This window comes from Pongo abelii, chromosome 9 (assembly GCF_028885655.2).
Source record: "Pongo abelii isolate AG06213 chromosome 9, NHGRI_mPonAbe1-v2.0_pri, whole genome shotgun sequence".
Taxonomy (NCBI): Eukaryota; Metazoa; Chordata; class Mammalia; order Primates; family Hominidae; genus Pongo; species Pongo abelii.
Genome location: NC_071994.2, coordinates 9033930 through 9056013, shown reverse-complemented (window position 1 = coordinate 9056013; position 22084 = coordinate 9033930). Strand labels below are relative to the sequence as shown.

Sequence of the window (22084 nt, the reverse complement as noted above, 5' to 3'; positions counted from 1 at the left end):
CCTCTCTGCGCTTGCGCATTCATGCCGTCAAGTTTTCCTTTTCCGGGTCCCAATTGGAACCGTTGGGCGCATGCGCCACTGCAGGCTGGCGGTTCGCGGCTCCTTCTTCCGGCCTCCTCCTTAGGCCGGCACCGGCAGAAGCCGGGCGAGCGCGGAGCCCCAAGCGAGTGAACTGCGACCCCGGAAGTGGACCCCAGATCCTGGAGTTCTCCCTGGTCCGGAGACTAGGGAGCTGTTGCCTGCACCCCGGGAGCACCCACCCCACGCCCACCTCTGGATGCCGCCGACGGGTGCCCGGCCCGTGCCCCGCGCCTGCCTGCTGGCTCGGCTCCTCGGAGCAATTCTGGGCCAGGAGTGGAGACCCGGACCCTGCCCCTGATGCAGCCCCACCCCCGCAACCGGGCCTTGCACCGCTGACTGTCCCGGCCGGCCCCGCCCCCTGCTCGCACCGTCGCGCGGCCGAGCCCCCCTCCCCCGCTGGGGGAGGCCATGGCGTGAGCGTGAGGCCGGGCCCCGGGGCCCTCAGGCGCCAGACGGGGCATGGGCCGGGGGCCGCCCCCATGAGGGTCCCGGGAGGGGGGCGCGCGCAGCAGTGGCGGGGCCATGGGGTCGCAGGTGTTGCAGATCCTGCGCCAGGGGGTGTGGGCCTCGCTCACCGGCGGTTGGTTCTTCGACCCGCACCAGAGCACCTTTTCCAACTGCTTCCACCTCTATGTCTGGATCTTCCTGCTCATCTTTCCCTTCTTGCTGTACATGGTGAGACGCCACGGCCACCTGTAACTCCAGCCGGGAGAGGGAGGGCAGCCTGGCAGGGATTCGGGGCAGTGCCCTGGGTTCTGGGACGTGGAGAGAGAGGAATCACGGCAGAGTTTGGGTTTGTGTGGAAGAGGGGCCAAAGTCTTCTTTTCTTGGATCGAGTGACCTTGAACTCCACACTTAATCTCATCCAGCTAAGCAGAATACAGAGCCCTTTGCCGAGGTCTGTGTACTGGTTGTGTGGAGAGGTGATGAAATTTTCTTGTGAGTCTGTGAATCCCAGCTATGACATTGATGGCAGGTACATCCTGTGGGGGCAAGGCTTTGTGAAAAGGGACCTGGGTTACTTTCATCTTCAGGTCTTGCCTCCCAGCTTGCTGGTGGCCGGCGTGTACTGCCTTGTGGTGGCTGTCATCTTTGCTACTATCAAGACTGTCAACTATCGGCTTCATGCCATGTTTGACCAGGGCGAGATCGTGGAGAAGCGCAGCTCTACGATGGGGGAGCTGGAGGAAGAGCCTGCCCAGGGGGACAGCAATCCACCCAGGTGGGTGAGGTAGGGGCTGTGCTGGGGATTGAGGGTTTTTGGTGCCTGAGCCCGAACCTTGCAGGGTGGAGTAGGGGCTTAGGGAACATTGGCTCTCTGAGTGATTGTGAATACTTGTCCTGTGTTAGTGCTGGAATTGTAAAGTGATTTCTGAAGAAGCAGTGACAAAGATGGGAGGAAGTAGCATACACAGAGGAGAGGTTAGCTCAAAGCTGCTGCTCTTTTTCACTGCCAGGGACCCCGGAGTGGAGATGACAGTGTTCCGGAAAGTCAGTTCCACACCCCCGGTGCGCTGCAGCTCCCAGCACTCTGTGTTTGGCTTCAACCAGGTCTCGGTGAGTGGGCCTGGACCTCAGCTTGTCCTCCTGTTCCTCCACGAGCCAGTCCCTACTGTGGGTGCGTCCTGAGCCTATTTCTTGCCTTGTTTACTCCTTCACGCCTCTTTCTGTCTACTCAGGAGCTGCTGCCCCGAATGGAGGACTCTGGGCCCCTCAGAGGTAGGTGGCTGCTCTTCAGGGTTGGAGCATAGTGCTGTGGAACAGGGGCTGGCATGCTGTGCCAGGGGGTCCTGCTGACATCTCTGGGGCCATGGTTGCAGACATCAAGGAGCTGGTGCGGGAGCAGGGCAGCAACAATGTGATCGTGACCTCTGCCGACCGAGAGATGCTGAAGCTCAGCTCGCAGGAGAAACTGAGTGCGTGGGCCTTATGAGGCCGAGGCTTGTGGGCTAGACCAGCTTTTCATCGTTGAATCCCCTCAACTTTGGCTCCATCCTGGGTGTCCTCTGTATTCCTCTGTGGGACCTCCCCAGTGTGCTGCTGTGGCTGGGCTCTCAGGGAAAGTACAGGGCATAAGACCCCCCTTAACCACCAGTGTCTTTTGCAGAAAATCCTTTTTTCATTTTTTGTCTCCCTTTCTTTTGGCAGTTGGAGACCTTTCCCAGACGCCTCCAGGGGCTGTCCCAGACCCCTCTCTTCCTAGTACAGACTCTTCAGAGCCTTCTCCCCTGGCTGGAGATGGAGCGCCCTGGAGTGGGAGCAGCATGGCTGACACTCCCATGAGCCCCCTGCTGAAGGGGAGCCTCAGCCAGGAGCTGAGCAAGAGCTTCCTGACCCTGACTCGGCCTGACCGGGCCCTGGTGAGGACCAGCAGTCGACGGGAACAACGCAGGGGGGCAGGTGGCTATCAGCCCCTTGACCGGCGGGGCTCAGGGGAGCCCACGCCCCAGAAAGCCGGCTCCTCAGACTCCTGCTTCAGCGGCACTGACAGGGAGACACTGAGCAGCTTCAAGAGTGAGAAGACCAACTCCACCCATCTAGACAGCCCCCCAGGGGGGCCAGCCCCTGAGGGCAGCGACACAGACCCACCCTCTGAGGCTGAGCTGCCCGCCTCACCAGACGCCGGGGTCCCCTCAGATGACACGCTGCGTTCCTTTGACACAGTCATTGGAGCAGGGACGCCACCGGGCCTGGCTGAGTCGCTCTTGGTTGTGCGGCCCAAGGACTTGGCCCTGCTACGGCCTAGCAAACGGCAGCCACCCCTGCGAAGACACTCTCCACCTGGCCGTGCCCCTCGACGGCCCCTGCTTGAAGGTGGGGGCTTCTTTGAGGATGAAGACACCAGTGAGGGCAGTGAACTGAGCCCGGCCTCCAGTCTCCGATCGCAGCGCCGCTACAGTACTGACAGCTCCTCTTCTACTTCCTGCTACTCCCCTGAGAGCTCCCGGGGTGCAGCAGGGGGACCCCGGAAGCGGAGGGCCCCCCATGGGGCTGAGGAGGGAACTGCTGTGCCCCCCAAGCGGCCATATGGGACCCAGCGGACGCCTAGTACCGCCAGCGCTAAAACACATGCCCGTGTGCTGAGCATGGATGGGGCTGGGGGTGATGTTCTGAGGCCCCCACTGGCTGGCTCCAAGGCCGAGCTGGAGGTCCAGGTTGGGGTGGAGCAGGCTGCTGGTGAGCCTGTTGTGCTGCCTGCTGAGGCGCGAAGGGGACCCGCTGCCAACCAGCCCGGCTGGCGGGGGGAGCTGCAGGAGGAAGGTGCTGTGGGGGGAGGTGAGTGCTTGCTCTAGAGGCAGGGGCTGGGGGATGTGAGCTACGGGCTTGGGTTTGGGCAAAGGGCAGTTAAGAGTGGACTTGGTCAGTGTCAGCTCAGCGTCTGTCATAGGTAGCAGATGGACGTGGGCCTGGTGATGATTGACATTGTCTGCCAAATCTCTTAGACATGGGCTCAGCCACTTGGCTCCACATCCTTAATTAGCACCTGAGTCTCTGTCCCCTGAGGACTCTCATCATCCACACTCATCCTCCCACCACCAGTGGGGTGGAGCAGGGCAGATCAGTGTCATCCTTGTTTGCAAGTAGGGAAACTGAGCATGGGGCTGTGTGACCTGGCTGGGCCTCAGAGCCGGGGCGTGGTTGTACTAGGCCTTTAGCTCCCTGGCGGAACACCGTCCCCAGCCTTACTCCCCCAGCTCTGTCTGAGCATCTGTCACTTACACTTGGGGGCCTCTCTCTGGGCAGCAGCCGAGGAGACTGGCAGGCGGGACCGCTCAAGCAGTGTGAGGCGGACCCAGGCCATTCGGAGACGCCACAATGCAGGCAGCAACCCCACCCCTCCAGCCTCTGTCATGGGCTCGCCGCCCAGGTGAGCACCCTGCCGGCTGGGCCAAGGGGCACCGGGGGCCGGGGAGGGCCTGCAAGCTCTAACTGGCGCTGACCTGGGGCTGACCCTCTCCAGCAGCCTGCAGGAGGCTCAGCGGGGCCGGGCTGCCTCCCACTCCCGGGCGCTGACGCTGCCCTCTGCGCTGCATTTCGCCTCTTCACTGTTGCTCACCCGGGCCGGTGCCAATGTGCATGAGGCCTGCACCTTTGATGACACCTCTGAGGGTGCTGTGCACTATTTCTACGATGAGAGCGGTGAGCCTTTCCCAAGCCCGGCGGCCCGGTGCCTCCCCGCCCTCCCCCAACAGCCTGAGTCCTCCCAGCAGTGGTGCTCACTCGGCCCTGTGGCAGGTACACTGCTAATGCTGCCAGACATCATCCTTGCAGCCTCTCTGAGGCACGGTGTCTCTGTCATCTTTTTTTCTGCTGATGAGGAAACAGAGGCTCAGCTTACAGTACAGGGGAGATCTAAAGCCAGGACAGGTGACTGCCGCGCCCAGGCTCTTGACCTGTAGGCCCTTTCCTCTCCAGAGGCTGGGCTGCCCTCTCAGAGGACACAGCACAGGGTTCTGCCTCATTTGATGGGTCTGGTGCCCACGTGAGCCGGGCCTTGGTGCTCCTGTCTCTGCCACGCTGCCTCATCTCCCATACCCTGCCCCAGGTGTGCGGCGTTCCTACACCTTTGGCCTGGCTGGAGGCGGCTACGAGAACCCTGTAGGGCAGCAAGGGGAGCAGACAGCTAATGGAGCCTGGTGAGTTCCCAAGCCTGGCCTCCCAGGCCATTGTCTTGGTGGCCTGCATCTCTGGGAAGTTCCCTGAGCCTGGAGTTTGCTCTCTTCTTGCTGGGCTTGGGCAGGGGCAGCTCGGACCTGCAGGGAGAGGATGGGGAGCAGCAAAGGACAGACTTCCTGGGGTCCCTGGCTCCATGACACTCCCGTTAGGAAGTTTCTAGGAAGCCCAGGGCACAGCCTCGACACTCGGGCCAGGGTCTGGGAGGGAGGCATTTCTGCCACCTGACCTCAGCACTTGTCCCTTGGGCCCTGGTTGGTCTCAGCACAGACAGCCCTACCTGCCTGGCCTTGGCCTCGACCCCACCCAGCCCCAGGGCTCGCCCATGGGGGGATCCTGATGGCTGCTGTTCTCACAGGGACCGACACTCGCATTCCTCCAGCTTCCACTCGGCTGATGTTCCTGAGGCTACAGGCGGCCTGAACCTGCTGCAGCCGAGGCCTGTGGTTCTGCAGGGCATGCAGGTGCGCCGGGTGCCCCTGGAGATCCCGGAGGTGAGGAGCAGCCGGGGAAGGGCTGTGCCAGTGGGGCGTGATGGGGTGGGCAGATCACTGATTCCGGCCTGCATAGGGAGCTTGCCCAGGCGCCCCAGGAGGGACGGGCAGTGCTGAGTGAGGGCTCCAGGGGCCCTACTGTGTCTGTCCTGATCTTTGATGCTGGCAGAGACTCTGGGTCTGAATGGCTGGAGAAGTCATTTATTTGCTTATTCTACGAATGCCTCTGGAGTATATTCCTAACTCTGGAGGGGCCCACAGTGAACACGGGCCATGGGTGTTAATGATGTTACTTGCGGAAGTGGCAGTGTTCTGTTGGCAAGCAGGGACCCTGTGGTGACTGTACTGCCCTGCGTACACTGCACGTGTGGCTGCTGGGGTGCTCTCTGTTAACACTTCCTGTCTCAGTATAGTCATTAACAGTGCTCTGTCATTCTTAAGAACATCACAATTTGAACAGTAAATTTATGTACTTAATCTATTAACGCCAGAAGCACTAAAAATGCATAAAACATCATCTCAGAGCTTAAAGAATGATCATAAGAGGGTACCCAGCACCTGACCCTCAAGGCCACAGATAGGTTGAGCAGCCCCCAGAAGCTCCCACCTGCCCCCTTCTGGTTCATTTCTTTCTCGTAACCATGTGGGGTGGAAGCCTGGCTGGCGGCCGCTTCCGGAGGGAAGGGCTGTGCGCCTCTGGCTCGCCATTTTATCCTTGGAGCCCAGGGCAGGGCCGGGCCCATAGCTGGGGCCCTGCAAGTGCTTGTTGAGTGAAGGATACAACAGACGAGAGAGGTCAATTCATGTGCCCAGGGCCTCAGGGCTGGCATTGGCACCTAGGCCTGTCCTCAAGGCTGAGCCCTGCATGCACACTCAGATGGGGTAGTCAGAGTGACAGTGACAGGCCCTGTCTGGGAGGAGGGTAGCATTTGTGCCAGGTCTCAAAGGACAAGTGGACTTCCTTGAGCTTCAGAAGAGGTGGGAGAGTTTGCCTGACTGGGGAAGACAGGCGTGGGAGCGGGTGACTCTAGGCAGCCCCTGCAGCCATTGAGCGACGTCCTGGGAACCTGGAGAGAGGAGGAGCCCCTTGGGATGAAGGGTTCGGGTGGGGTCCAGGGCTGCTAGACAGGGGCCTTTATGTGCTGATGGAAATGGTCAACCAGACCGGTGTGCTGAAGGTGGGTAACAGTAGACCGTGTGGGGGTGGCGGGGCTGACGGCCGCGGCTGTGGGGACTGCAGTTTGACCTGCTGGACCAGGACTCCCTGCACGAATCCCAGGAGCAGACACTGATGGAAGAAGCGCCACCCCGGGCCCAGCATAGTTACAAGTACTGGCTTCTCCCTGGCCGCTGGACCTCTGTGCGCTATGAGCGGCTTGCCCTGCTGGCTCTGCTGGACCGGTGAGTGTCCCGCAGCCTTGGCCCCCAATTCTTGGAAAGCCCCTGGACCTTGGCTCCCCAGACTCTGTACCTGTGGAGGCAGTCATGGCAGCAGAGAGCCTGACTCGGGGGAAGCTGAGGGCCTGTTGTTGGCTGGAGTCGGCAGTGGTGGTTCCTATGGTTCGCTCGTGGTATAAAGGGGTGGCCAAGTGGGTAGTGCTGTATTAAATCTATCTATTCCAAAGTCCTGCTGAAAAAAAACTTTTTTTGAGACGGAGTCTCTCTCTGTCGCCCAGGCTGGAGTGCAGTGGCATGATCTCGGCTCACTGCAAGCTCCGCCTCCCAGGTTCATGCCATTCTCCTGCCTCAGCCTCCTGAGTAGCTGGGACTACAGGCGCCCGCCACCACACCTGGCTAATTTTTGTATTTTTTTTTTTTAGTAGAGATGGGGTTTCACAGTGTTAGCCAGGATGGTCTCGATCTCCTGACCTCATGATCTGCCCGCCTCGGCCTCCCAAAGTGCTGGGATTACAGGCGTGAGCTACCGCACCCGGCCATCCTATTCACTTTTTTTTTTATTAGCTTCTGTTGATTTGAAAATCGAGTGCTGTAACCTAGAAAAGCTCACAGACCAGTTATCTCACCTTTCCCATTTCTCAGAGGCGACACCGAGTCCCAGAAAATCCAATCGAGAAGTCAGATGACGTACCCGTTGTAGAGAACTTGGGCCTAGAGCCCATGTGGCTTCCCGTCCATCTGGGTTTCTCTAGGCACAGTGACTGGGTGCTGGTCCTGTGTGCATAGCGTGGCACGCCCGAGGCAGCATGCACGATGTGGCCATGTGGAGTTAACTCAGCCTCAGCTGGGGATGGGTGAATCCTGGGAGTGAAGGCACCCTGAGCTCTCAGCCCTCAATGTCCAGAGCGGGCAAAGATTGGGAAGGAGAGAGCAATACAATGGTCGCTGGAGCAGGTGCTGCCGGGCCGCGTCCTCACAAAGTTATAGGTGTTTGCATCTTGAGAGGACAAGGGTCTGGCATGGGCACGGTCCCAGAGCTGCGCCTTTAGGGCAAGATCCATCTCCCCCACTGCCCCACTGGAAGGTGAGGCAGGACGGGCACTCCCTGACTCGGCTGTCCCTGCAGGACGCGGGGAGTCCTGGAGAACATCTTCGGCGTGGGCCTGAGCAGCCTTGTGGCCTTCCTGGGCTACCTGCTGCTGCTCAAGGGCTTCTTCACTGACATCTGGGTCTTCCAGTTCTGCCTGGTCATCGCCTCCTGCCAGTACTCCCTGCTGAAGGTCAGGCCGGGCTCCCTGTGTTTCCTTCCCCACCCAACTTTTCCCAAGATTGCCCTTCCCACAACTCCAGTTTTAAGGAGTATAAGCTGAAAGGTAGATAATTTGCCTAAGGTTCCCTAGAGCTGGCCAGCTCTTTTACAAGCAAGAAAACTGAGGCTCAGGACAGTTCGGGGGCCTGACCTGGTCACTCATAACTGCCTAGTGGTGGAGCTGAACAGGTCCGGGGCCTCTGACCATCCCGTGGGCATCGGCACTAGTTGCCAACATAGCCTTGTCTCTTCCAGAGCGTTCAGCCTGATGCGGCGTCCCCCATGCACGTGAGTACCCATGGAGCAGCGCCTCTGGCCAGGAGGCCCTGGGAGGGGCTGAGACCAGGTTGGGAGGAGGGTAAGGCATGGAGGGCTGGGGCTCCCTGACCACCCCCATCGCCCCCACCCGGCCAGGCTCTCCAGCTTGGACCCAGGGCCAGGCCTGGGGACCTTGAGTGTGTGCATGTGTCAGAGGTGTGGCCAGTGGGGGAGACCCAGCTCCTCATGGGCTGACCCCTCAGGGCCACAACTGGGTGATCGCGTACAGCCGTCCTGTCTACTTCTGCATCTGCTGTCTGCTCATCTGGCTGCTGGACGCCCTGGGCTCAGCTCAGCCCTTCCCACCTGTCTCCCTCTACGGCCTCACGCTCTTCTCTGCCTCCTTCTTCTTCTGTGCCCGAGACGTGGCCACTGGTGAGGCTGGGGCAGGGATGAGGTGGCCCAGGAGAGTGAGTCCCCGAGGGTGGGCCGCGGGAAGCCAGCAGGCTGACCAGGCCTTCGTGTCCCCTCCCTGCCAGTGTTCACCCTGTGCTTCCCCTTCGTCTTCCTCCTGGGCCTCCTGCCCCAGGTCAACACCTGCCTCATGTACCTGCTGGAGCAAATAGATATGCACGGCTTCGGGGGCACAGGTATGATGCCCACAGGTGGCTCAGGGGTGGGGCCCGTGTGGAGGCCCAGGAGGGCCCTCGGATTGGGTCCTTGGCTCCACCCTTGCAGAACCTTCTCCTGCGTCTGTACTGCAGACTCAAGGTTTCTGCCCTCTCCCCTCTCCTTCCCTCCCCAGGCAAGTGGTTTAAATCTGAGAATCTTGGAAGCTCTGAAGGCCGCTTGGGGCTTGGGGCAGCAGAGAACAATGGGCTGGGGGTGCCTTTCCAGGGAGGCCAGCCTCAGGGAGTTGAGGGGAAGCACGGCTAGGGTTGAGGTGGGGTACCTGCAGGTGAGAGCTGGGCTGTACTTCTCCCCTCCACACAGCCGCCACCAGCCCGCTCACAGCAGTCTTCAGCCTCTCCCGCAGCCTGCTGGCTGCTGCCCTGCTCTACGGCTTCTGCCTTGGGGCCATCAAGGTAGGGGTGGCTTGCGAGGTGGGGGCATGCTGCAGTGCGTAAGGGTGGTTGGGGCAGGGCTGTGAACTGGGCTCAGCAGTGGCTTCTCACACGGGGGCAGCCCGGGCCCCATGCTTACCTCACCTCCCTTGACCAGCATGGATTCTCTCCCCAGACTCCGTGGCCAGAGCAGCACGTCCCTGTCCTCTTCTCAGTCTTCTGTGGCCTCCTGGTAGCGCTGTCCTACCACCTGAGCCGGCAGAGCAGCGACCCCACCGTGCTCTGGTGGGTGCCCGCACGCGCCTGTGCTCGCGCTGGTGTGTGTGCTCCGGGTCTCGTGTTTGTGTCTGCACAGTAGGGGTTTGTGGTCTGTGCACGTGCCCGTGACTGGGGCCGGGGGGAAGGAGGGGTGTCCTCCTTCTGACTCTTTCTCACCCCCAGGTCTCTGATCCGGAGCAAACTCTTCCCTGAGCTGGAGGAGCGCAGCTTGGAGACAGCCCGGGCTGAGCCCCCGGACCCCTTGCCGGACAAGATGCGCCAGTCGGTGGTGAGGGGGCGGGGGTGGGGGTCTGTGGGGAGGTGGTGACAGGTCCTGGGGGTCCTGGGAGGGGCATGTCCAGCCCAGGCTGCTGGGCAGCTGAGTGTGTCTCCTGGCCGGGCAGCTGAATGTCTCTCCTGGCCCTGCAGCGTGAGGTCTTGCACTCCGACCTGGTGATGTGTGTGGTGATCGCCGTGCTCACCTTCGCCATCAGCGCCAGCACCGTCTTTATTGCCCTGAAGGTTTGTGTGGCATGGGCCGCTGCTGCCTCTCGCTGTCTTGGCAGGAGCCTGCTCAATCTGAGCGCCCTGGGCAGTCCCTCCCCGGCCTGTGCCAGGTGGCCCTCTGTGGTCCCTTGGCCTGCTCCCATCAGCTGAGCCTCTGGCCTCTCCCTCCTGCAGTCGGTGCTGGGTTTCGTGTTGTACGCACTGGCTGGGGCCGTGGGCTTCTTCACACATTACCTGCTGCCACAACTCCGCAAACAGCTGCCCTGGTTCTGCCTGTCACAGCCCGTGCTGAAGCCGCTGGAGTACAGCCAGTATGAAGTGCGCGGTGAGTGCTCGCCCCTGATGGCCAGGCCTGGGCAGTGTTTCGGGCTGCAGCTTGGCTGGTGGGAGCTGTGGTCCTCTCGGCTCAGGAGTGCCAGCAGGGGGCACTCACTGCCCACACTACCCTTTCTGCACCCTCCCTGCCCTGTGTCCTTGTTGCGCGGCTGCGCTCTCCACCTACTCTTCTCCTCGTGCCTTGCTGTGCCCTTCCCTTGCCTGCGTTGCCCTGGTCCTGCCCTCCTTGCTGTCTGTGATAAGACGGAAGAATTAGAACCCCAGGGCCCTGAAGGGATCTCTTGTCCAGAATTAAACACTGATCACCAGTGGACCGGAGCTGCCAGGAGCACATTTTCACTGGGCTGCGTAACGGTTTTTAAAAAATCCTAGATCCTGTATTTTAGCATTTCGATTTGAGATACGAAGATCCATGTTTCTTGAGTTTTTCTCAAACAACAGAAGATTTTGCCTCCTGGACTAGCATCCCTCTGTGGCTACAACCAGCCTGAACTGAGGGGTCTGCCCTTTAGAAGGGCCCAGCTCATGGGCTCACTGTGCACTCAGGCCCTAGCCAGCCTGCTGTACGTGGGTGTTTGTGATTTCATCGTTGGCCTTGTTTTCGCAGACAGAGCAGAGCACCTGCCATAAAGCAAGCCTCGATGTGCTAAGTGGCATGTGGAGCCCTTGCCCTGCTGGGGCTCATTGCTCCCATTTGAGCTGCCACAGATCAGCCCCTCCCCCCAGGGTCTCTGAGGACTCAGGACCACACAGCCTGCCCTCCTAGGGAAGGACTTCCTCAGGGAAGGCAGGCATGTGGAAGCCAGGTGCTGAGTCCCGGCCTCTCCACACAGGTGCTGCCCAGGTGATGTGGTTTGAGAAGCTGTATGCTGGCCTGCAGTGCGTAGAGAAGTACCTCATCTACCCCGCCGTGGTGCTCAACGCCCTCACGGTGGACGCCCACACAGTCGTCAGCCACCCGGACAAGTACTGCCTCTAGTGAGGACCACCCCACCCTCAATGATCCCATCATCCGCTTTCCCTTTTGATCCATGGGGAAACAGGCCTAGAGAGGGAATGAGTCATGTCTAAGGTTGTTTAGCAAGCTAAAGCAGGACCCCAGCTCCTGACATGCCATCCCAGGAAGTGGTTGCTTCTTCAAAGGCAAATGTGTTCCCACCGCTCCCTTTGGAAGAGCAGAGACTAAGAGTCACGGGCCCAAAAGAGCAGGGACCAGCCCAACAGAGCAGAGGCCAGGGGTTGCTCTCCGGCCAGAGTAGGCGAGGGATGGGACACCTATACCCACTGCCCCGGTCCCCTACCAAGCACCCGATGCCTGCCTCTCGCCCACAGCTGCCGAGCGCTGCTGATGACCGTGGCTGGGCTGAAGCTGCTGCGCTCAGCCTTCTGCTGCCCCCCGCAGCAGTACCTGACGTTGGCCTTCACCGTCCTGCTCTTCCACTTTGACTACCCGCGCCTCTCCCAGGGCTTTCTGCTTGACTACTTCCTCATGTCCCTGCTTTGCAGCAAGGTGAGTTGGTGGCTGTGGCCCAGATGCCAGGCTGCCCAATGGGAGCAGAGCCAACTTCTGCCTGGGTGGGAAGAGAATTTCCTGAGGGCCTGTGGCCACTGCTCTCTATCAGCCCCATGGGCCTTTGCAGCAGCCTCTCAAGGAAGGGGTTACTTCCACCCTCTACGGAGAGGAAGCTGAGTCTGAAGGAGGTTGAGGGACTTGCCTCAGGCTTCCAGAGAATTGGTGGTCAGCCAGGATTTGAACCCAGGCCTGTCTGACCTCACAACCACCTCCTCAGAAATGGTTAGGGTAATCAGGACCTGGCCTTATCCTCTGAACGCAGACCTCTGAGTTCCACGCTCTTTTGCTACCCTAGATCCAGAGCAGTCAGAGCTGAGTTTCAGAAGCCCCTAGTGCCTGGGCGTATATAGGTGCTCTGCCGGCTGTGGCATTGCCAGGGCTTGGGGGGCTCTTTGAACTAAGGAACCATGCTCCTGCACTCTCCTGGAGGCCAGCAGTGGTACCTGGAACCCCAGGCAGGCCTGAGGCTTTTTCTCCCTCACGTGGACATTCTGTTCTTGTTTTCTGGCCTGGCCCAGGATGGTGGGGATCCACACTGCGTACCCTCTGAGGGCAGGGCCTGTGGCTGTCCTCGACTTTCAGTACTATAGTCCAGCTTCAGCCTCACCAGTGACCTAGTGGCATGACCTGAGGAAGTCATTTACCTTCTCTGTCTTCTCTGAACCTCAACTTTCCCATCTGTGAAATGGGGCCAGCAATAGTAATAAGAAGCTCACAGGATACTTGTGTGAACTAAATGGCCACCACCCCCTTAGAGCTCAGGCAGGGGTTGCTAATGGTATCAGGTGCCTTGAGCCGTGTCCAGAGCACAAGGGCTGGCAGTGATCTTGAGCTTGGCCCCGGTGGGGCAAGCCAGTGGGATGACCCAAGCCTCTGAATGGGGCCTGGCATCCGGGGGCTTCCATGAGTGACCCTGCATGTCTTTTTTCTTCTCCCTGTTGGCTCTGCCAGCTGTGGGACCTGCTGTACAAGCTGCGTTTCGTGCTGACCTACATCGCGCCCTGGCAGATCACCTGGGGCTCGGCTTTCCACGCTTTTGCCCAGCCCTTTGCCGTGCCACGTATCTGGCCTGTGTTTGGGTGGGGGTGTGCAGGGAGGGCTGTGGCCTGGGGCAGTGGGGCGTGGTGAGGGGCTGGGAGGTCCTGTTGCCTGCCGCCTCCTTGACTGTGTCTCAGACTCGGCCATGCTGTTCGTCCAGGCCCTGCTCTCGGGGCTCTTCTCCACGCCTCTCAACCCGCTGCTAGGCAGCGCCGTCTTCATCATGTCCTACGCTCGGCCCCTCAAGTTCTGGGAGCGCGACTACAAGTGAGTCTCACAGGAGGTGGGAGCATGCCCAGCAGGGCAGGAAGAGAAGGGTTTGGAGCCCAGGCTGGAGGCCACCCACAGAGGGGCCCACAGCAGGTATGGGAGGGCTTGGTCACAGTGGGGACAGGTGAGGCAGCAGATCCGATGCGGGCAGAGCCTGCACCAGGCCAAGGTCTCAGGCTCACAGCTTGGGGATAGTGGGGTCTGGGGATGAGCTCAGCCTCCCCGCTTCCTGGCTGTGTGTCCTGTGTGAGTCCCTTCATGTCCCTGAGCCTCAGTCTCCTCATCTGCCTGCATAACGGGGCTGTCCTGGATGGCGTTGACCTTGTGGCACAGGGAGAGCATGAGCAGGGTGCACCCTCTCTTCACCTTCTCGGCCAACCGCCTTGTTGCACTCTCTCTGAACAGCACTAAACGTGTGGATCATTCCAACACCCGCCTGGTCACACAGCTGGACCGGAACCCTGGTGTGTACCCAGCCATCCAAGGGGCTTTAGGGCAGGGCCTCCCTGGGGAGGGAGCCTCACTAACTTGTCACTTTGTCCATTTGCCTGTCTGTCCTGGGTCCTAGGCGCTGATGACAACAACCTCAACTCCATCTTCTATGAGCACTTGACCCGTTCGCTGCAGCACACGCTGTGTGGGGACCTGGTGCTGGGCCGCTGGGGCAACTATGGCCCTGGTGACTGCTTCGTCCTGGCCTCCGACTACCTCAACGCCCTGGTGCACCTCATCGAGGTTGGCAATGGGCTCGTCACCTTCCAGCTGCGTGGCCTTGAGTTCCGGGGTGAGCCGCAGGACCAGGCTCGGGTGGGCAGGCACGGCTCGGGCCTGATGTGGGAGCTGCGTTCAATAGCGCGTGCGAATGAGGTCCAGTCCAGCTCTGCCCAGGCTGGCGGGTGGCCTTGGGCAAGGCACTCCTCCTCCCTGGGCCTGCGTTTCCCAGTCTGAGCAATGAGGTGGCAGGGTCTCTTGGCCAAGCCCTGTGCCTGCCCCAACTTGAGGTCCCAGTGACTCTACAGGTCGCTGCAGTGAGGGCCTGGGCCTGGAGGTCTGAGTTCTCACACCCAGCCTGCTCTGTGGTCTCAGGCTTGGCCCATGGGTTGAGCGCCATGAGTGAGCCAGCTCCTTCCTCTCAGGAAGACGTGTGTGTTGGATGCCTGAAGAGTGCAGAGGGGTCAGACCCTGTGTCCCTGTTCCTTCCCGCCCTGCCCTTGGATGCTGGGAGTTGAGAGGAGAAAGGCAGGCGCTCCTTTGTGAATCTTGGCATCCAATAAGGTTGACTCCCCTGGCGTCCAGGGGGGTGAATGGCAGCAGGCCTCTGATGCCATGTTGGTCACTCTCCCAGGACAGGGCAGGTAGGGATTGTCCTAGCGGCCCCTGACTGCACACCCCTCCTCCACAGGCACTTACTGCCAGCAGCGCGAGGTGGAGGCCATCACCGAGGGTGTGGAGGAGGACGAGGGCTGTTGCTGCTGTGAACCTGGCCACCTGCCACGGGTCCTGTCCTTCAATGCCGCCTTTGGGCAGCGCTGGCTGGCTTGGGAGGTGACAGCCAGCAAGTACGTGCTGGAGGGCTATAGCATTAGTGACAATAATGCTGCCTCCATGCTGCAGGTTTTCGACCTCCGCAAGATCCTCATCACCTACTATGTCAAGGTACGGTGGGCAGACGCAGCCGGGCAGCAGGGCCCTTGCGGGTGAGCGCTTGCTGACCAGAGGCCCCAGTACCCGCTTTCTGGGTTGTTGGGAGCCTGTTTTGTCCAAGGGAAGCCGAGGCCTCAGAGAGTTTAAGTGCCCCCTGAGGTGCCACTGCCAGACCTCAGGTTGCAGGGGCCGCTGTGCCCATGTGGCTCTGATAGGTGCCCAGGCAAGGAAGGCTTGCTTTGGGCAGTGAGTATGGGGCAGGTGGGCAGTTGCAGAGGCCAGCCTTTGAAACCACCAGCCCCCTGCCCCCAGCTCACCCAGCACAGAGCAGCGGTAGAGCTAACAGTTGTCACGTTAACGATCGTCATGGGAGCAGCTGCTTGAGCAGTAGCGTTTACCACAGGTGGGCGCTATGCTGGGCATCTCTCCTGAGCTGGGTGGAGTCCCCGACCCTTTGAGAGGGGGCCTGCTGTCTCACAGATATGGAAGTTGGCTTGCAGAGGTTCCAGAATCTGAAGAAAGTGGCCAAGCCAGGCTTTGAACCCAGGCCGGCCCTGAGCCACAGAGCTTTCCTGCCTCAGCCTGGGGGCTCTGAGCCAGGCCTGAGGATCTTGAGACCTCTTGGGGGTGGCGGGGGTTGGTGAGGCAATGTGGGGTGCATAAGGAGCCCTGGAATGGGGGTTCTGATCAGCCTGGAATGTTTCTTCCCTGTGTGCCTCAGCTTACCCCTAGAGAAGTGGGGGTTATTGCAGTTCTCTGAGGTGGCAGAAACGTTGAGGCTTGGCCAGGCGTGGTGGCTCATGCCTGTAATCCCAGCACTTTGGGAGGCCGAGGCAGGTGGATCACTTGAGGTCAAGAGTTTGAGACTAGCCTGGCCAATGTGGCGAAACCCCATCTCTACTAAACATACAAAAAAATTAGCTGGGTGTGATGGTGGGCGCCTGTAGTCCCAGCTACTCGGGAGGCTGAGACAGGAGAATCGCTTGAACCTGGGAGGCAGAGTTGCAGTGAGCCGAGATCGTGCTACTGCACTCCAGCCTGGGCAACAGAGCAAGACTGTCTCAAAAAAAAGGAATTTTGAGGCTTGTGGTGCCCAGAATAAGGGTACTGGGAATGGGGTGGCCAGCTGATCACAGTCCAGGCTCCCACGTGCCTTCTTAGGATCTACCCTGGCACTCCCTATGTTGGGCTCGGGGGGTGGCCTACTGGGGCCCAGGTGAGCCTGCCACCTAGGTTCTCTCTGGGGCAGTTGCATGCGGCCCTGGCTGTCCTCCAGAGGAAATCCTGTCCATACCACATATCAGAGGAGCTGTCATTTGTCATTCCTTCTGCCCTCCCAGCCACTCCTAGGCAAGGATTTGTGAGACCACCTCCATTTCATCAAGAAGGAGGCTGTGTCTAGAGAGGGACATTCCCAGTCCCAGGTCACCCAGAGGTCATGGCCCGGTCCACCTTCCGGTCCCATCTTGAGAGAGGTGCCCTTGCCCAGGTTGCCCTGCTGTGCCTGCCAGGCCAGGGCCAGCAGGTTGAGATGCGCCTGGCCAGGTCTCTTGTCCCATGGGGAAGCTGACTTGCCACATCTAAGGCTGCCTCAAAGCCTGGGCAGAATTTGAGTCTGGAGGAAGTGCTTGGAGGACCTGGGGTGGCTCCGCTGAGGATGTGGACCGAGGGTGAAGCTTGGAAGGACAAGTCAGGGCTGCCAGGGGTGGGGCGGGGGGAGGCGGGTGTGCTGGGGAGCCTGGTGCATCTGAGGAAGTGTCCCAGCTGCAGTGATAGGTCCTTTCCAGCCTTCGAGGTTGGCCAGTCGAGGCGGAGCCCCTCCTGTTAGCTTTGCCCTTCCTGTGGGTGTTACTGGGCTCTCAGACCTGCTCCTACAGCTGGGAAAGGCCACAAGAGCAGGAAAAGGCACCGTGGCTTAAGGCTGCACGGAGTCTGGGCAGTGCTTCCCGGGAAGCACCTTGGGCAGAGCCCAGCTCACAGTGAGCGCTCACAGGCGGAGTGGCTGCTGGTATTGCCCCCCGTGTTCAGTTTCCTCCTGAGATGACCGTGAGTGTTGTGTCAGAGAAAAGGATGGCGCTGGTGAAGGTTAACCAAGCACCTGATATGTGCCAGGCCAGCTCCTCTCCCTGTCCCTGAAGCTTTTCTTTTTTCTTTTTCTTTTTTTTATTTTTTTTTGAAACAAGGTCTCATTCTGTCGCCCAGGCTGGAGTGCAGTGGCGCCATCTGGGCTCACTGCAGTGTCCACCTCCCAGGTTCAAGCAATCCTCCCACCTCAGCCTCCCAGGTAGCTGGGACTACAGGCATGCACCACCACGCCTGGCTAATTTTTGTATTTTTTGTAGAGATGGGGTTTCGCCATGTTGTCCAGGCTGGTCTTGAACTGGTTCAAGCGATCCTCCCACCTCCGCCTCCCGAAGTGCTGGGATTACAGGTGTGAGCCACCCTGCCTGGCTGAAGCTTTTCTTTTCTGGGTTTTTTTAGCAGCTCTGGTGGTGCCTGGATTGTAGAGGCAAGCTATGGGCAAGAAAGTCAGTCTGGAGTGGGTCTGCCCCGGCAAAGGGCCTGCCCCACTAGCTCCGTCTCAGGGTGGCACGTGGAATCCCCATCACCTCACTGGCTGCCCTGCCGGCCTTAACCCGCTCGTGCATCCTGGCCATGCCAGCTACCTGCCTTCCAAAAGCTCCTGTACTTTTGCCCGAGTCCCTGCTTATAACCAACAGGGCCTTTTAACAAGAGGTCCAGGAGCCCCCAGCTTTGGGTACCAGATGTGCCCGTGGCCTCTTTCTGAGGTGAGGCCTGATGGCTGTCATGCTTCAGCTGCCTAAAGGAACCTGTGACCCAGGCGCTCTGAGGCAGGCCCACTACTTCAACCTGCCCTTCCGGCCCCGAGATCTGGATCCCACAATGTCATAATGGGGAAGGTCCGGGGTTCAGACTGCAGTTTAGTTTGTCCTGCCCCCCTCGCTCCCTGCTCCCTGCCCACGTGATGTCTGGATGCTCCCGCGCTCAGGGTTGTGTTTGTGCAGGAACACCAGCTCCTGCTGCTGCCTGGCCCACGGGCTGCACAGGCACTGAAGGTTCACCTGAGGGCCACACCACAGTGTCGGGGCCAGCCAGAGGCGGGTGGGGGACAGGGTTCAGGGCAGGTGGGGCCAGCTCCACCTTGATGACTTGGAAGCTGAGGTGGTAAAGGTTGAGTGTGATGATCTTGTTCTCGTCGCGGGCTGCCATTTGTTTGAGCCTCAATTTCTCATACGAACGGGGCATATTCTAGGGCAGAGGCAGGCAGATGCTGCCTGTGAGTGCTAGCCCCAGCACAGGACTTCCCGCTCTGTAAGTGGGTGCTTCCTGGTGGCTTTGTCACTCCTCCCTGGCCTAGGGGAAGGAGCCAGCTTGCCTGGTTGCTCTTGAGAGCTGAGATGGCTGTAGGAGTGGGGCATCCCAGAAAGTGGACTTCAGCTCAGTCTCGGGGAGGAGCCTCTGAACCTCCATGCTTTCTCCTCCAGTGGCCAGGGCTGGGACCCCAGCCTGACGCCTGCCCCTCCTCTCCCAGAGCATCATCTACTACGTGAGCCGCTCACCAAAACTGGAGGTATGGCTCAGCCATGAGGGCATCGCGGCAGCCCTGAGGCCTGTGCGGGCGCCCGGCTATGCCGACTCGGATCCCACCTTCTCGCTGAGTGTGGATGAGGACTATGACCTCCGCCTGTCTGGCCTCTCGCTGCCCTCCTTTTGCGCAGTGCACCTCGAGTGGATCCAGTACTGCGCGTCCCGGCGCAGCCAGGTCAGGCTCCACTACCTGAGGCTGCCACCTGGGGCTGTGGGACCTGGGCTTCCCTGCTCCCCTTCTCCCCATTTGGTTTCCTCTCATTCTGAGCCTCCCTTGGCCTGAGCCCCAGCCCCCACTCCAAGTTCCCTGTCCCAGGTCTGAGCCGGGCTCTGGGACGGGGGTCCTTATGCCACAGCCCGTGGACCAGGATTGGAACTCCCCGCTGGTCACGCTGTGTTTTGGCCTGTGTGTGCTGGGCCGCCGGGCCCTGGGGACAGCATCTCACAGCATGTCTGCAAGGTGAGTGCTCGGGTGTCCCGCGGGGCCTGCTGCCGTCCCCACCCCACCTCTTCCACGAAGAGCCCTGTGGTCTCTGGCCGCAGTGACCACAGAAACTGCAGTGGCCCTTCCTGTTGGGGTACCTCTTCTCCCACGGGCAGGGCACTTCCTGGTCATGACCTTGCCTGCTCCTTAGTGCTCTGTGAGAGACATGGGCAGAGATTGGCCTCTTTGTCAAGATGGGGAAACTGAGGCCCAGTGTGAGGAAAGGCCTCTGCTTGGATCACTCTGAAGGCTTACCCCTGGGTCCTCGACACCCCTCTCTCCCCTCCCTGTTTTTCCTCCCACTTAGCCTGGAGCCCTTCCTCTACGGCCTGCACGCCCTGTTCAAGGGAGATTTTCGCATCACCTCCCCACGTGACGAGTGGGTCTTTGCCGACATGGATCTGCTTCACCGCGTTGTGGCGCCTGGGGTTCGCATGGCCCTCAAGCTTCACCAGGTTGGGGAGGGGTATGCCCAGCAGCATGGGCGGGTGGGGGACGAAGCCTCTCTCCAGGGCAGGGGCCACTGACCCCTGTTCCCCTGTCTTCCCTACCAGGACCACTTCACGTCCCCAGATGAATATGAGGAGCCAGCAGCCCTATACGATGCCATTGCGGCCAACGAAGAGCGGCTGGTCATCTCACATGAGGGCGACCCGGCATGGCGCAGCGCCATCCTCAGCAACACGCCCTCCCTGCTGGCGCTGCGCCACGTCCTGGATGATGCTTCCGACGAGTACAAGATCATCATGCTCAACCGGCGCCACCTCAGCTTCCGAGTCATCAAGGTTGGGCTGGCCCCACCTGCCCTAAGCCCTGCCCCCAACCCCCCTTGGGCCGGCCCCCTGACCCTGGCGTGTGGCTCTCAGGTGAACCGGGAGTGCGTGCGTGGCCTATGGGCTGGGCAGCAGCAGGAGCTGGTGTTCCTGCGCAACCGCAACCCCGAGCGTGGCAGCATCCAGAATGCCAAGCAGGCGCTTCGCAACATGATCAACTCCTCCTGTGACCAGCCGCTGGGCTACCCCATCTACGTGTCGCCTCTTACCACCTCGCTGGCTGGCAGCCACCCCCAGCTACGGGCACTGTGGGGTGGCCCCATCAGCCTGGGTGCCATTGCCCGCTGGCTCCTGCGCAGCTGGGAGAGGTGAGGCCTCGGGAAGGGGTGACGTGTGGCGCGGGAGGAAGCTGAGGTGCAGTACGTCCCTCCTGGGTCTCAGAGGGAGGACGTGCTGGAGCCAGGGCTTGAATCCCGAGAGATGACCCCCTCCCAGAGCTGACCTGCCCCTCCTAGATGTCACCTTACCCCCAGAGCTGACAGTGGCCTTTAGTCATCAAGCACTGTTGACAACGCACCCTCAAAAGACTCTGCAAAGTAGGTGGCAGCTTCTTAGAGGGGAGGATCCTGGGGCTCAGAGGTGTTAGATGACTTGTACTGGGGCTGAGGACTCATGCTTGTGAGGCCTCTGGCCTCAGCCGTGTCCCTCCTGATCCCTTTTCTACCTCTCCACCCCCAGGCTTCACAAGGGCTGTGGCGCCGGCTGCAATAGTGGCGGGAACGTGGATGATTCAGACTGTAGTGGGGGCGGTGGCCTGACCTCCCTCAGCAATAACCCCCCCGTGGCACACCCCACGCCTGAGAACACGGCAGGTGAGCAGGCGAGGCTGGGCTGAACCCGTGGGTGAGGAGTGCAGCCCAGCTGAGGTCTCTGCTGTCTTATCTGTCTCCTACAGGCAATGGTGACCAACCCCTCCCACCAGGCCCTGGCTGGGGGCCTCGATCCTCCCTGAGTGGCTCTGGTGATGGGCGGCCCCCACCTCTGCTGCAGTGGCCTCCCCCTCGGCTCCCTGGACCACCCCCTGCATCGCCTATCCCCACAGAGGGTCCCCGGACCTCACGGCCCCCTGGCCCTGGTCTCCTCAGTTCTGAGGGCCCCAGTGGGAAGTGGAGCCTGGGGGGCCGGAAGGGGCTGGGAGGATCTGACGGGGAGCCAGCCTCAGGGAGCCCCAAAGGAGGTACCCCCAAATCTCAGGTAAGGCACCTGTGGGAGGGTTGGGTCCCAGAAGGCTAAGGCCTGCTCACCCGCCAATCTCTCTCCCCTCCCCCAGGCGCCTCTAGACCTCAGCCTCAGCCTCAGCCTCAGCCCCGATGTCAGCACTGAGGCCTCACCCCCCAGAGCTTCCCAGGACATTCCTTGCTTGGACAGCAGTGCCCCTGAGAGTGACACACCTACAGGTGCCCTGGGCGACTGGCCTGCCCCTATCGAGGAGCGTGAGAGCCCGGCAGCCCAGCCCCTGCTGGAACACCAGTACTGAGCTACCTGGCGCCCACTGGACCTCCTCCTAGGATTCAGTAACGGACCTGCTCTGCTGCCTCTCTGCTGGACCACAGAACTGAGTGGCTTTGGCCTCCATGTCTGAATCCTGACCTTTGGCTGCCTTGGCCAGAGTACCAAAACTGAGTGACCCAGACCTCTGACCTTGACCCCTGCTCTCTCTCATCCCCAGTCCAGGGCCTGGGCTCCCCAGATGGAGGCAGTCAGCCTCCCAGCCAGGCCCTAAGAGCCAAACCATGGGCTGGTCCCACTTGGAGCCTGTGGCCAGGACCACCTCAGCCCCTGGGCCTGCACTGCCTGCAGGGGTGGCCCCCTTGGCCTGGACCTGGGGCCTGAATTGTGGGACTGGTGGTTTCTTTCTTTCCTTTTTTTTTTTTTTTGGTTCTTTTTTTTTTTTTTGTGCTTCGGAGACATCAGAATTAATAACACTATTTTTGATTTTGGTCGGCAGTTTCTTTTTCTACCTGGGAATGGGTACATGACAGTTCAGGCGGCCAAGTTGGGATGGACAAGCACACAGAGGGGAGAAGGATGTGGGGCTGAAGTCTAGTAGAGATCAAGGGCAGACCAAGGTGGGGTTCAGGTAGAAGCAGGTCCTCTTCCCTGCAGGGCTGCTCCCTTTTCAAGCCTTTATCTGAAGGGTATTGTCTGCCATTTCCCACCATATGGTCAAAGACTTCCAGGTCTGGTGGCTCCTACATTTATCAGGCTTGTCCTTGGCAAAAGCCTTTCTCTGGACCTCAGTTGCTCCAAGGCG

General features: G+C 60.4%; 1 protein-coding gene across 11 annotated transcripts; it reads left to right on the top strand.

Moving 5' to 3' along the window:
• Positions 1 to 594: 594 nt before the first annotated feature.
• Positions 595 to 21770, top strand: PCNX3 (pecanex 3). 11 transcript variants are annotated; one of them, XM_063728082.1, is made up of 35 exons: positions 595 to 756; positions 1116 to 1303; positions 1539 to 1638; positions 1761 to 1800; positions 1902 to 1997; positions 2230 to 3357; positions 3829 to 3949; positions 4046 to 4221; positions 4628 to 4718; positions 5114 to 5249; positions 6529 to 6650; positions 7774 to 7927; positions 8212 to 8244; positions 8478 to 8649; positions 8754 to 8864; positions 9208 to 9299; positions 9454 to 9563; positions 9720 to 9825; positions 9966 to 10058; positions 10218 to 10368; positions 11213 to 11357; positions 11712 to 11889; positions 12904 to 13012; positions 13128 to 13257; positions 13666 to 13724; positions 13829 to 14044; positions 14663 to 14916; positions 18458 to 18688; positions 18870 to 18973; positions 19305 to 19452; positions 19552 to 19782; positions 19864 to 20138; positions 20509 to 20642; positions 20726 to 21024; positions 21101 to 21770. In XM_063728082.1, the coding sequence occupies exons 1-35, from the start codon at positions 604 to 606 to the stop codon at positions 21305 to 21307; spliced, it is 6093 nt and encodes a 2030-aa protein (XP_063584152.1). In that variant the 5' UTR covers positions 595 to 603; the 3' UTR covers positions 21308 to 21770. The 11 variants fall into 11 exon arrangements, with proteins under 11 accessions (XP_063584152.1, XP_063584151.1, XP_054381599.1 ...); XM_063728081.1 differs by having other exon boundaries at positions 4043 to 4221; XM_054525624.2 differs by having other exon boundaries at positions 4043 to 4221; positions 6490 to 6650.
• Positions 21771 to 22084: the final 314 nt, after the last annotated feature.